The sequence below is a fragment of the Dermacentor variabilis genome, chromosome 7, assembly GCF_050947875.1.
Source record: "Dermacentor variabilis isolate Ectoservices chromosome 7, ASM5094787v1, whole genome shotgun sequence".
In the NCBI taxonomy this organism is placed as follows: Eukaryota; Metazoa; Arthropoda; class Arachnida; order Ixodida; family Ixodidae; genus Dermacentor; species Dermacentor variabilis.
The window spans coordinates 60,155,192-60,170,606 of record NC_134574.1 but is presented as its reverse complement, the minus strand read 5'-3'; the positions used below and the strand labels follow the sequence as shown (position 1 = coordinate 60,170,606).

General features: G+C 44.2%; 1 protein-coding gene across 1 annotated transcript in view; it reads left to right on the top strand.

Moving 5' to 3' along the window:
* LOC142588660 (uncharacterized) overlaps nucleotides 1-15,415 on the top strand; it is a gene marked incomplete at its 5' end in the record, with an annotated part of 133,848 nt that overhangs the window by 53,464 nt on the left and 64,969 nt on the right. Inside the window, 1 exon segment of the mRNA XM_075700484.1 lies at nucleotides 4,367-4,569. Within this exon segment, the coding sequence (XP_075556599.1) occupies nucleotides 4,367-4,569 (203 nt within the window).

The window sequence follows — 15,415 nt, the reverse complement described above, 5'->3', positions numbered from 1 at the left end:
TTGCAAAACATTTATGCTCTGTATTTCATACAAAAGATGCTTCTTCCTCAAGTAGCCTTTCTTGTCTTTCTGGTACGGTATGTTCGCTGTCAGTCAATGAAGACATTGTTTTGAAGTGTGTAAAGTGCCTAGAACGTTCCCTCTGTAGTGGTGCTGATGGTATCCTTCCCGCACTACTTAAAACGTATGAAAGCATAATTGTCACTATTCTCACAAGCATCTTAAATAGTTCCCTAAAGTCTAGTACGTTTTCCCTTGCTTGAGAGGTAGCACGGGTAGCGCTTCTAAACAAATAGAGTGCTAAATGTGCAGTTACTATCTGCAGGCATATATCTGTTATCTGCGCTGCGTCAAAAGTGTTTGAATCTGTCTTACTTTGCCTGCTTATTTTTAGCGTTAGCAACATTTTATTAGATGAATTGCATGCCTTTGTATTAGGGTGCTCCAAAACAACGAACTTGGTCACATTTATGACCCGCTGGAAGCGTGGGTCATAAACGTCCATTTGAGTGAGCTTTGTAATGAGGCGGTCATGTGAATCTCTAACGAATGATTTATTTTCGTGAAATAGAGTACATAGTAGGGGTCATTATGATTCTTTCACTTTGGCCTGAGTGAATGAATGAAACAACTTTCTTCGGTCCACAACAGACGCGAGTAAACTCAGCGTCACCTGGCTAGGCCCACTACGGGGACCATCAGCTGAAACCTCACGGCCCTCTCGCGGGCCCTCTGGACTGCCAGGATTTGGAAAGTCTGGTCCTGGGCCTTAATTAGCTTTATTTATTTATTTATTTATTTATTTATTTATTTATTTATTTATTTATTCAGAATACCCCTAAAGGCCCTCTCGCAGGAGGGTATTACATAGGGAGGGCGGTGCAGTAACGCATACAGATGTAATAAGTGAGTAGTAAGCTGAAAACAAAAATTGGAAACTGATAAACAATAATCACAAAAGATAATAATACAAGACGATTAAGATTATTGCGGTAGTAAAAATAATCAGAAGTGTACAAGAAGAATACGTATCACAAACACGAAAAATGGAGGGTAATTTGAGTCATAGAAAGCACTCAGACCATTAATGTATAACAAATCAGTAAACAATACAAAACGTAAACTTAAAAAAAAAAGGCAAAACACCGCAATAAAAATAGGAAGAATAACCAAAACAATATGCATGTTACATAGAGGACAAGAACATCTTTTAACAGCATTCTTAGAGGAAAAAAAGTGGGGGTGGGACATGACACAAGAAAGGTTTATGCACTTTCATTAAGGATTTGAAGTTTCTGAAATTCATTTATGTCGGTGACGGTTGCGATGTGTGATGGCAAGCTATTCCACTCGGTTATGGTACGCGGTATGAATGATCTGGCATAAGATAGTGTGCGACACGTGAAGCGCTCGATTTTAAAAGGGTGATCACGGCGGGGAAAGATGGCAGGGGGTGGCCTAAAGAAGTCCTCGCGAAGTGATGCATGATGGTAAAGCTTATGAAGAAGTGATAAGCGAGCGATTTTACGCCGACATGATAACACATGCAGTTCAGCACGATTCTTCAATGAAGTGACGCTGGTGTGACGTGAATAATCCGAAAAAATAAAACGCACAGCACGATTCTGCAGGGCTTCGATGTTTTTAATATTGTAGACTTGATTTCCTCTTGAGTGAAAGGGGGACCAGCAGAGGCGCAGCACCACAGGACGTGCTCGAAGTCCGCATAGCTATCACACAGGGGGCAGTCTGGGCTTGGGAAGCGCTCGGAGAACATTGTGTGCAGTGCCGCGGGGCTCGGGTATGTGCTTGCTTGTAGAAGTCTGAGAGTGACTGCCTGGGTCCTGCACAGCGAGGAGTGCGGTAAAGGTAGGAGTCTTCTTGAGAGATAATTATGCTTGCTGATCTCGTTGTACGAGCAGAGAGGCTCGGATCGCCCAGGAGAAGACGCGTTGTTCGACCCACGGTCAGTAAAACCTTGTGCAGCCGAGTGCGCCTCCTTATTTGGGTTGAGGGAGGCACCCTCAGGGTTTCCAAGGTGCGCCGAGAACGAGGCCAGTGAGTGATGCTTGTGGCCTTTAGCATTTTGGATGATACGTAGGGCTTCCTTGGGAGCCACCATTCCCATCTGAGAGGCCCTAATAGAGGCCTCGGAATCTGATTGAATCGTGTCTCGTAGACTGTCCGTCCATGCAAGAGCAATCGCATTCTGCTCTGCAACGCTGGAACTAGAAGTGCGGATGGTAGCGCAGCTGAGGACTTTCGAATCACAGTCAGGGACCGCTGAGGAGAAGGCTTCTTCTTGAGCGTACGAAGCAGCGTCTACGAAGCATGCTCGATCCTTGTTCAAGCTGGCGCTGGTGAGCAGAGCTTTACCCCTGGCTCGTCTTCGTCCTTCATTGTAGGTCGGATGCATATTGCGTGGCATCCGGTGTATGGAAATCTTGGATCTTATGTCGTTGGCCAGCTTTATAGCGTCGGGGCCGACGACCGTAAGGTTACGTCCCAGCATGCCAAGTATGGCTCGGCCCCCTGGGGTACCGAGAGTCTCACAAACTTGGAAGACTCATGGACTTCAACAATTTCTTCGAACATGTTGGGGATTCCGAACTTGAGGCCTTCTCTGTGCGTTCGGAAGGAAAGGCCGAGGGCAAGCTTGAAAACTCTTTCTATTAGGGCATTGATCTTGTAACGCTCCGACACGCGCCAGTTGTGCATAGTCACAGAATAAGCGAGGTGGCATAGCACGAATGCTTGGATAATCCGGATCAGACTGTCCTCCCTGATTCTGCAGTACCGGTTGGCGATTCTCTGGATCAGACTGAGGGCGCTTTCGGTCTTCCAACAAATGGGTTTGAGGGCGTCTCCATTGGCCCCGTTAGACTGAACAAACACTCCTAGGACCCTGGTAGTGTCCACCCGCGGAACTGGGTAGCCGTTACTGGTAAAGAGCATAATGTGGCTCTCCGTTACGGGCTTCCAGGAGTGGTGAGAACCACCTCTGGGCCTCTTATTGTAGATTAAGCGCACACATTTAGCGGGCGAACACCTTAACCCGGTGGGGAGAAGATAGCGCTCCACCACAACGATGGCCTCTTGCAAAGCAACCTAGACCAGACCCTCACATCCGCTGAGGCACCAGATGGTGATGTCGTCTGCGTAGATCGTGTTGTTAAAGTTTGAGATTTTGTTCAAGGCCCTCGACAGGTTGATCATAAAGATGGTGAACAGCATTGGTGAGTTCACCGCCCCCTGAGCTGGGGCTCAGGGGGCGGTAAACCTTTGGCATATAAGCTGAATTTTGTGGGTCCAAAACACGTCAATGTTTAGTCTAGTGGACCTCGAAGAAAGCATGGAGCGCATGAAAGTGTACGGCCACTTGCCGACATGAAACTCTGTCAGGCACTTGAGAATAAAGGCGTGCAAGCCTTTTCCAAATCCAAGCCGAGAATTGCCTTAGTGTCGGCGGATGTGGAGTCAATGATCTGGTGCTTGATCAGCCTCATGGCGTCCTGAGTCGAGAGCACCGACCGAAAGCCAATCATGTTGTAAATATAGCATTTGTCAGACTCGTGGTAGTCAGTGAGCTGGTTAAGCATGACGTGATCTGCCGTCTTCCCGACAGACGACGTCAGGTAGATAGTCCTTAGATTATGGATTATCGGCGCCTTACCTGGCTTGGGTATGAGTATTGTGTAGGCTTCTTTCCAGCTTTTGGGAATGAGGCCGCTGCACCAGATTGCGTTCATCTTGTGTGTAAGAAACTCGAGTGACTCATGAGATGCTTCAGTATTTCCTTGGGGACCCCGTCGGGCCCAGGGGCAGATCTGCTGTTGCGCGATGCGAGAACACGCTCTACCTCAGCCACGGTAAAATCCTCGTCCATCATTTGCACGTCGCGCCCTTCGTACTCGAGATAGTGTGGAGAGGGTGCACCGAATCGTCCGTGGCCGAGGTGCTTGTCTATGAGCTGCTGCGTGATCGCCTCACCTAGAATCGAGGCGGTGGTCAAATGGATAGCTTTCGCCAGAAAGCTATCTTGCATCATATTCTGGTGTATGTGTTCGGAGCTCTGCAAACGCGTATATCCAGGGATGCAGTGTGAAACAACTTGTCGTCGCCTTTTATCTCTATAGTGTCATGAGTGTATTGGACTATATGCTCGAGATTCTTGAACACCATGACGGTTTTTTCTTTGTAGAATACTTTAAAAGCTTTATTGGCACTATTATCCAAAAATTTCTAGACATCACCATTATAGGGTCCCTACAGCTCTGTTTTATTTTAATTTCAATAAAGAAAGATACAGCGCGCATTATCATTATACAGATGTGGTTGTGTGCGAAACCGAAATGATTTTTTACAGAGTGTCATCGTTACCAAGGGAGCTTGCGAAGGAACGCGAATGCTGTCCGAGCTGACGCAGTCTTCTATGGAAGGCGTCGAACCGCCCCTGAATGTGAACCCGGACGCAGTGTTGGCGATCATGTACTCTAGCGGCTCAACAGGATTCCCGAAGGGCGTACAGCTCACCCACCGCAACATAATCGCCCAAGTTGTATCATGCTGGTAAGAGCGACACCAACTTCAGTATGAAGTTTGAGTTTATTCATACACAAAAATACATAAATGTACTATCCAGAAAAGTTGTTCTGTCACAAATGACCGGACCGGTCATGCGCGTATGAACGACTGCAAATTAGGTGTTATAAAGTGGCGTGGGTATCGCTTGAGTCTCCCGGGCTCGTTAAAGTAAAGAATGAGGTTTTGCCCATCACTGTATGCTGCTTTGTTGATGCGCTATGTGCAGCAACAACTTATAAACAGTGCTAAGGTGAAATATAACAATGCTCTCCACTCCCTCACGGCCTCTCTTTGAAAAGTGCAGGTGAACTTTCGGCCAAGACTGAAGAGAAAATAAGAAAGACTCAGTATTGTAATTAACTGTTGAACAAAAGGAAATAAAGTTATTTAAGTGGCACAGTTACGGCTCTTGAAACCCAACTCAGAGATGTGTCGACGTGGGCGTCATTGAAGCGTGTTTTTTTTTCGCACTTGCTTCCGAAGTAGTGAAAGCAACAACGTTACGAATAGGGAATAAGTCATCGTAGTTTCACATGCTACAGGTTAACTCGCTATTCTAGCAACCAGCGTGACGTCGCGGAAGCCATTTACCACAACAGTCAGAAAGCCATTGGTTTGCTTTAGTTTCTGTGAGCATGCGCTGAGCAAATCCTAACTAAACCTTCTATGCAAGTTCTCGCTGGTGCTGTATGGTACACGTCTATGATTTCCTTGTGACTGTGGTTAAAATTTTCGGATTGTGTGTAGTCGTTACGAAAAACGGCGGGCACCTAAACTGCAACCTTATAAAGCTCCCTGTGCTCTTTCTGCGCGCACAATATTAGTACTAGCGATCGTAACACCAAAGCATTTGGTTACGTTCCGTTGCAGCACAAAAAACCGGACTTAAAAATATACGCGCCTTTCGAAGTAGTTGCGATTTTACTGGTAGTGTAGTAAAAACTGAATCATAATATCAGTACGATACGGTCTAGTAGTAAAGTAATAATCAGATCCTGCGTATGTACGCGTTACTACCATGGTAGGAGTTCAACTGCATTCAGCGCGTGAATGTGGCAACCAACAATGTAAAAGCATAGTATACATGGTCTTCAGACAATAAAGGACCAAGGCTGCAAAAAAGAAAAAAAAAGAAACAAAAGAAAAGCAATCAACGAGTTGGCTTCATCGAGAACGTAACCATAGCGGGGCACGTGGACCTTCTTGTGCGTGCTGCAGAGCGGATATGTGGACTAGTGTACAGAAATGACGGAACCAAACACACAATTTCCATACATTACCGCATTGGAAAGCTTTCATGCCTAAACTGTGTTACACCTAGAGGAGGGCTTATGGTCTAATTTTCAAATCCTGCTCATCGCCTATCTGTAGTGGGCCGTTTCTTTTGCACAGGATGTTTGGCACTACAAGGTACAGAAATGATCGCCGTGCTGGTTGCACCCAAGAGTGTCTTGTGCTTACCGAGCCTGCCGCACTCGTACATTGTTCGGACTCCTGCGCTTCCTTTCCCTATAGAGTGCGGACACCCTGAGCCGCTGTCAAAGCAGTAACACAAGGATTCGCATCCTTCTGTCTTGGTGCTCGAGTCTCCCACGCCATTTCATGAACCAATGTGTTGAATGCCGGTTCAATAGCCCAGCAAGCGCGAAATTTCTGCATCAAATTGCACACTTCTGCGTGCCTTACAATTCCTGATAAGCAGCAATTTGAGTCTAGATTATACCTACTATAGCAAAGTCACCTCTCTGAAATGCGAGCACTCGCTCTTGGATTGGGAAACATACTGCGGAGCTACGCGCCTTTGAGCGCCGAGCGAGAGGTTTAAGAGGAAGCTTTAGCTCGGGCCCAACCCCGACGCCGCCTATTCCAAAACATGTAAAACGCAAAAACGTTTTTCTGAGATAACCCGCGCACCGATTTTAACGAGATTTGTTGCATTTGAGAGAGAAATTTAAGTTAAATTCTAGTGACTGTCGGAAGCCGAATCTCGATTTAGGGCTTGAATTATGTTAAACAGATTTTTAAATATTCGAAAATTTGAAAAAATAATAGAAGCACGAAGTTTACAAATTAATGCCTCCGTATTAAGAATAGATATCGCGATTCTCTAAACGTAATCCATTGGATCATTGGAAGCGCACAAATTCGGTATGTCATATTATATCTTACGTGAATTTGCTACGCTGTGTGCAAGGGTTCTGCAAAAGCTTTATTTCCCTATTACTGAATATGTTGAGATTCATGTGTAACATATCAATTTTTTCCGCGTTCGATGTACTACTAGGTGATACAAAAATATGATATCTTTTTTCATTGCTGAGTTACAGAGTTGTAAGCTTGATGGTTTCGTTTTCTGAAAATTTTCGATTTTTGCCAATCTTTAATAAAATATTCACGATCTAAATCAAAAATCCGAAACCATTAGTCACTAGATTATAAGTTTTCTTTTAAATGCAAGAAGCCTCGTCAAAATTTGTGCAGTGGTGTCCTTTGAATGATGATGAATGATCTCCTTTGGGTGTACAGTGTATTTTGAGGAAATGGTGTAGATTCCTGCAATACGTAGAACGACAGACAGAAGGTAAGCAATACTAGAGGCTTCAAAGCTATTGAGTGTAGACGCTACGTTCCTTCGTATAAGCAATACTGGAGCCTGCAAAGCTTTATGACGGAGATGCTGCGTTGCTTCATGTAATGCGTATTTTTTATTTTATTTTTTGGTTAACGAAGCACTGTTATATATGCTAAGAAACAACGAACTTTCTACGGTAATGACTCCATACACAATTAAAACATGAAAACACATATCCTCATCCCAACGCAGAACAGCTAACGCTCGAGAGCTCATAGCCTGCTACAGAGTTTGGGAGAGAGCGCATTGCCATACTGCAAATATTTCTTTTGTAAAAGTAGAGTACCATACTTTTTCAGCAGTCGTCGCGCGTATCAGAAAGCTTTCTGGGCCGAACGGCATGTGTTCATGGGCTGCATTTCTTAACGAACCATTTTATTTTCTAACTTCGGCATTTTATCGAACGTGCCTCGCAGCTCGGACGCTGCCGCGTCGCTGTTATCGCTAGCATCACCGCTCATTGCTGCGCATGAAAAAAAAGAATACGAAATGCAAGTCAGCATAGCAAATGGGCAGCAGCTGTTCATGGCTGCAAGGCAGCCGTCACTCGTTCATGCGGCTAACAGTGACAAAACGAAATGCGAAGAGAATAAATCGTTAACAACGCGCACAACAACTTGCTGTGGCCTTACCCATGAAACGGCGACGAAGCACACGCTGGCAGAAAAAGCCAACAACAATGCTCTGGTGCATTTTACAGAAAGAGCCCGGCGACGCGGTTTGACTAGGCTTCACGCATGTTGGGTCGTGCCCAGTACTCGTGCCGCCTGTCAAGCGGCTAGCCGGAGCGGCGGCCGCATTTTTCTTGATGTGCTCTGCCATCTAGTGGAATCGACGAAGCTCCATAGCTCGGCAGCGAAACGGCTCCAGTGTCCGCTCTTATCGTTTACTAGGTTACTCTATGGTCCAGCTACGATGGCTACGAGATGGCACAGAGCAGCTTGGGTGATCTGCGAGGTCTGTCGGCGGCGGCTGCTGTGAATTGCGCAAAGGCGTCACCCACGCACTGGCTCTCTCGCCCTCTGCCTTAGCGAGGCAGTAGCCTGCGTTTGCAACGCGCCGCACGAGAGAAATTGTCCGCGCTACCCAATATATCATGAAATCAAGGGCCGTATAACGTAAAACTATTCCAATATGTTTTTATTCCAATCTGCTGACGTCAAATTTGCGTAACCGCCGACGCAAGCATCGGGCAGTCACCCGCAGGGTTGTCTGAACAAACCAATCAAACGCTCTCTTCGTTGATAGGAGGTCACTTTTGTTTGCTTGAAAAACGAATAACAGTGCCTACACTGAGCGGCTCGTCTGATCTAATTGGCTCACAAGAGGCGAGCAGCGCGCTCAAGTGGAGAGGGATTCGATGGGGCCGAGCCAGTGCACTGAAAATAGATAACTGTATGAAGAGGGTGGCGCCGCCGTCTGCGATTGGTCCGTTTTCTCTTAGATAGCTTGCGGTGACTCGTCGACAATCGCGGCGGCATGCAACGGAAGCTAAGAATGACGCTAAAACGGATTCTCAGCAAAGAAGAGTGGGCAGAACGTGGTCGTAAACGGGCCGAAAGTTCTCCAACACGTTACACGGCCACGCAAAAAGTTTTATTACACGCAAATAAAACCGTGCTCTCCGCCAGGTACGAGTAGCCAGTGTCTGAGCGATCGGCGGCAGCCATCTTTTATTTCTTTCGGAACGGGGCAGCCTGCGGCTATTCAGAAAAAAAATTCAGTTTTGTTCGGCATATAATAATAATAATAATGTTTATTTCCCATCAAGCAAGATGGAGGAGGCTGCAGGTAAAAGCTGCACGAACGAACGGCAGCTTGACAGGAGCCCGCAGCCCCGTCTACAAGGCGGCAGTAAAAGGGTTACAGAAAAGAACATCGAAAAACATACATAGGCACCGAAATGGACACCGGGAATGAACACAAAAATTATTCAATGAGAAAGATTAGCTACCTTATACATAGTGTTGTCGTATTGCAGCATTTGTTACTTTTAAAATATCAGTGGTAGTTTTGTTGTAATTATTCAGGAGAGTGGGCAGGGTGAAGGACAGTTTTTCTGTAGAGTAGTTAGCGCGAGGGGTTATAACATTCCATTTTTCTTTGTGCCGGGTAATGTGTATGGAAATGTTCTCTTTTAGTGATGATAAGTCGCGTAGAAACGTTCTATTATCAAATACTTCGCGTTTGAAGGCTAGTGTTAGCTTATAGTCATAAAGATTTTTGACTGGTAAAATGTTTGTTTTTTGAAAAAAACTGTGTGTATGGCTGTTACATGGTCAGTCATAAAGCAGTCTGACCATTTTTTTCTGGAGGACAAAAATTTCTGTAAGTTAGTTTGAGTAGTTGTGCCCCAAACCAATAAGCAGTAATTTAGATTAGAGTAAAAAAGTGAATTATAGAGAAGTAGTTTGACCTTGAATGGCAGGCATGTCCTTAGGCGAGATAAGGCGCCAACTACACGAGTTAACTTGGTCAAAAGAGTGTCAATGTGGTTATCCCAAAGCATATTATCGGAAAATGTTACGCCAAGGATTTTAATCTGATCAGTTATTTGTAGTGGTTCGCCCCCATACGTTAAGTTTGCTGGAGCATTGAATTGTTTCGGTTTCGGCCTAAATATAACAGCTTTTGTTTTATTAACATTGATTTTCAGCTGATTTGCTATTGACCATTTTTTCAGGTGTATAAGGAGGGAGTTTGCTGCACTTACCAGTTGATAACAATCGGGAGCTGTTATAAAAATACTGGCGTCATCCGCATATAAAATATATTTTGATTTTGTACAGATATTTGTAAGGTCGTTGATGTAAATATTAAAGAGCAGTGGACACAGAATGCTCCCTTGGGGAACACCTCTAATAATAGATTTCAAGTCAGATTGATATGATTCAATTTTTACAAACTGTTGCCGGTGACTAAGGTATGACTGAATTAGTTGCAGGAAATGTCCACGGATTCCATATATTTCAAGTTTTTTAAGTAGTGTACAGTGATGAATACAGTCGAAGGCTTTAGAGAAATCCACATAAATACCCAGTACTAACATTTGTTTTTCAAAATGTGATAAAATAAATTCTTTCTGTTCAAGTAACGCCATTTCCGTAGATTTGTTTTTGCTGAATCCAAACTGTGCAGGTGAGATTAAATTGTGTTTATCAAGGAAGCTGGACATTCGAATATGAATAACCTTCTCCAATCCCTTAGAGAATATGGGTAGTACTGAAATTGGTCGATAATTACCCATGTCATTCGCATCACCCTTTTTGAACAGTACAGTCACTTTTGCAATTTGCATTCTTTTCGGAAATAACGCACTCGATAAGCAGATGTTAAAAATGTAAGTTATATAGGGACACAGAATGTCAAGAACATATTTAATTGGGCGAATTTGCATAAATTCTGCGTCACAGCTTGGACTATTTTTAAGAGAGGAAAAAACTGACATCACCTCGGATCCGGTTACTGGACTGAGAAAAGCGCAACGTTGGTTGTGAGCAGGCATGAAGTCGATGAACTCATTGAGTACTCCACAATCAGAATAATCAAGGAAGTGATCATTAAAAGAATTGGCAAGTGCATTGCCGCTTACTTCTCTGCCATCCAATGACAATTTCCGGATACCTGGTGTCGATTTTCTAGGCCTTATAAAGGTATTAAGTTTTTTCCACAGTTGATCACTTTTGTATAGACAACTCTCGAATTCAGAGTAAAGGTAACGAGATCTGCTCGTTCTAATCTCCTTGTTTAGCTTATTTCGATATGTTTTATATTTCTTGAGAAGATTCGGATCTTTTGTTTTAACGAAGCTATGGTAAAGCGAGTTTCTGTAGTTAATTTTGCTGCGCAGTGCGGGTGTAATCCAGGGCTTACGAATATTTCTACCCAGGGGAAACGTTTTTAGCGGGAAATGTTTCTTATAAATCTCCGTTATTTTATTAATAAACCTGTTGTATGCGTCATCAGCATTTTCTATTTCTAGAAGCCATTCAAAGTCAGACTGCAGTAATTCGTTTCTAAAACTGTCTAGACCAGCCTTCGTAATGGGTTGACAAACAACGCGCTGTCGGATTTTACGGGCTTCCATATTGTGTTTCTGTACCATGAAAATTATCGGGAGGTGATCACTAAGATCGGATGATACAACTGCCGTCGTGATGTTCGTTTTGTCAATGTTTGTTATGAAAAGGTCAAGTAATGTTTCACAGTCTTTTGTTACTCTTGTGGGTAATGTAATTGTATTCTCACACCCATTTGAGATAATGAGCGTTTCCATTGCTTTTTGCAGATTAGTATTTGCCAGCATATCAATATTAATATCACCACCAGAAATCACATAGTAACCATTGTAAGAAATGAAATCCAGGAATTGCTCATAAAAGTTAAAGAAATTCGGAGCATTTCCATCAGGAGGCCGATAGCAAACAGAAAATACGTGTTTGTTCACACGTGCCGAGAGTATTTCAAAGTCATTGCAAACAACGCAAAACGAATCAAGCAGTTCACAATTGACACGCCGTTTCATCAGCAACATAACACCACCACCACGGCGCGTGGCTCGATTTAACGAAAATGACTGATAAGAGGAGAATGTGTAGTTATTTTGGCCGTCTTTACACCAAGTTTCCGTCAACATGACGACATCAAACAAAAAAGAAAAGCTAGCAATAAAAGCATCAACTTCGGTTTCCTTGTTACACAGTGAACGGGTGTTTAAGTGAAGACATTTGAGGGAAGTTTTGTTATAACTTGCTACAACTGTGCTTACCTCATCAGGAAGAAAGTAAGTGCGATTAGCCATGGCAAACTTTCATACACGTGGCTATAACGTAATAAGAAGAATTATGTAGGAAGATCACGTGCACTGCGCACTACAATCACTGAAGCACCATTGGCTTTCCGCACCAAAATTTTACCATTTCTGTGCCAGACGTACTGGTGCGCATTTTGCTTCGCCCAGTGTTTTGTTTGTTGTAGCAATTGACGGTTATGGTTTGTCAAGTTTTCTAGAATGGAAGCGCTACATTTGCTCTCCTTCAGTTTATGCCTTCTTTCAAACCACAGATCCCTCACTGCTTGCCTTGCGTATCTGACGATAATTCCGGGAATTTTATCAAGTTTGGACGGCAATCTGTGAATAGCATCAATGTCTGTATCGTCAAGCCTGGACACACCGATCACGTCGGCCACAGAGTTCACTTTGCTTAACAGATTTTCATCAGTGGATACCTGAATTCCGTGAAGTTCAAGGTTTAGCCTTCTGCCTCGCCACTCAAGGTCGTTAATTTCACTTCGTAGTTTTTCATTTTCGGCTTCTGTTTTCTGTGCTTTTAGTTGAAGGGCTTCCAGTCTCTTTCGCATTTCTTTCGCGTCCTTTTCTTGAGTGACTTTTCTTGAGAACTTCGTCATATTTTTCTGACATCAGCTGAACTGATCTTTCTATGTTTGGCACAGTCTCTTTTAGTGGCATCAATTCATCAAGTTTTTCGTTTATGCTAACTAGGATTGACCTTATGTCGGCTGCCTCCTCCTTAGCCATCTTTTCATGCAGGTTCTCTCCTTTGCGCTTCATAGTTTTGCACGTTGCCCAAACCCATTTCTGTTTCGCTGACTTTTTGTATTGTTTTTAATGCATCTTTAACGCGTACACGTCACTTTGACGCCTTGAGTTTTGCAGTTTTGTGACGTCGCGTGACAGACAGGTGAAGTGGGGGTGGTCTAAAAATTTTTCACCAATCGCGGAAGGCTGATTGCAGAAATGGAATAGAAAAGTTCGGAATAGTTTCACGTTATAGCGCCCCAAAACACGTAAAAGACTGCCCCCCAAATTTTGCGTTAGGGAGTATAGTAATCGTCGGTGAATTTTCATTAGGCGAACCTGTGCTCACAAAATCAAGTTGCACTCAATGCACAATGATAGCGGCGAACAAAGTCGGCATATGATCGGCGAGTCACGCGTGTAGGCTTTTCTTTAAGGCGAGTCTTAAATCTCTGTTTCGAGGTCGCGTTCATCTATATCATGTGACGCAAGAAAGGCCAGAAGCGAACCAAAGCTTGTCCAGCCGTACATAACAGAGTATTATTGATTAGCAAAGTTGATTAATGATTTGTCAGAGGTTGGATTAAGGTTGATCAGGGTGGATTAACGCGTAATAAAGAGGATTAGGGTGGATTAGGGTGGATCAAAGTGATTTACAGTACCCTTTTCATGGTTCACCTTCGCGTCTGTTAGGCGATAACTAAGGACACGTGGGAATTATTTTCTCTGTTGTTTTTGTTATTGTGGCTGCGAATGATTTCGTCTCCGGTTGCGAAAATACAAGCACTTCGGTTGGTCCTCCCGCCACACAAATTCGTCAATCATAGATACAGGACATGGGTTTGGTATAAGCTTACAAAAGGAGACGAATATATCACGTTTCTCTCTGAATTTTTCTCATTGCTTAGCACTTACTTCTGCTATAGATGCGAAAAAATTACATGTACCATGAGGCAGAAAGGCCTAGGTAACCTGCTGTGGGCACAAAGGCTATGCTCGCCTATTACTGGTGGCTTCTTGTCGCGATAGTTTACTTTGAAGTGGGAGGCAGAGCGAAGGGCGATTCGCTCGCCACTGCTGCCACTTTTCAACGTACCAGAGTTGTCGTAGGGAGTGATCGCGGTTATCGAATGAGATCTGCTCATGTTTACCTGAGCGAGGCATGAGACCCTGCATGCTTTGTAACGTAATTAGTAAGCAAACGTTCACTGTAATCTGCCCGACCAATGGAACTACAAGCCTTGCTGTTTGTTGTTTTCTAATACCTTCCTATTTGTATCCATGCTTGGCTCCCGGGGCAATACTGCGACTTTCTTAAAAAATACCAATGCGGTAGAATTCCTTATGAATTCGTCGAAAAGTGAGGAAACTGACATTCGGCGTTTTCATGCACGAACCGTCGATGCAATCTTTGCTCATTTTTTCAGCTCTCGGTACTGCTTTCCGCATAAAGTTGCCACGCATTTCACGCCACAGAGCAGCTGTTGTCAATGTGGACAACCTCATTATTCCAGTTGTCTGGACCACACCTGGGCAAAGGACGCGCCGTCACACTAGGTGAACGCCGTATTTTAACGAAGGGCAGTCGTGCAGCAAACACGGTGCGAACAAGCAAAAAAAAGATAAAGAGAAAACAAAACGCTTTCGCGCAAGCAATATAAAGCTTTCAGGTTAATTATTGGTTTATGTCATGTACTCCCTAGAATTTACAGGATGTCCCAGCTCACGTGAGCCAAATTCTTCAAAATAAAATATCGAGTATACGAGGACGCAACAAAGAGTATTCTGTCAGTAACAACATACCTGACCAGGAGGATCATTTTGCACATTTGATCTATCGAAAAATTGTATGATAATAATTAACAAAGTCCTTAATTACTGCATTGAGGACGCCAACGTTGTTATAAAAATAATAATTGTGCTTTAAAAGATCCGATTTTTTTGTTTTCAGTATACTATGTCTCACCTAATTATTTTTCGGCGCGATAAAGGAAACGTGACAAATAATAAAATAGCCGCATGATAACGCGAGCGCGCGCCGCAACACCAGCGGTCCGAGGCTTTACTCGGGAGAAGTAACGCGGCAGTATGCCTGGCTCGGCAGCCACGAGAGAACCTCTAACTGCCTTCTCACAGCGAACTGGCTTTTCCGTGTCAAGCGCGAAGGCAATGTTGTGCGCAGCGGCATCGAGGAGTATAACGAAGGCGTTCGTTGGTTGGAAGATACTTTTGTGGAGTATTTATGATGTTTGATGACACGGGCTCCGGTCGCCCACGTCGGGACGTCAAGGACTTGCCTAGTCGCCGCTTCGCGTGCCTCCTGGAGGGCCCAGATTTGGTCAGCGATAGTGGAGCTGTGCAGGGCATCGGCCCACCTCGCCGAGCAAACATTGGAATTAATGCCTTTAGTCTTTGGCTCACATTCCCGGAGCATATGTTATAGTGTAGCAGGTTCTAAACAGCAGACCTTGCATTTGCTGTGGTGATAGATATCAGGGATGAATCTATCATATGCTAGTGGGCTTGGATAAGTATCAATCTGTAGTTTCCGCCAGGTGGTCGCTTTGCTCTGCATAACTTGTTGCTAGGCGGAGGGAAACTGCTGTGCGCGAGTTGCTCAGGGTAACTTGGCTTTATGTGTCAGCCATAGCAAGGGAAAC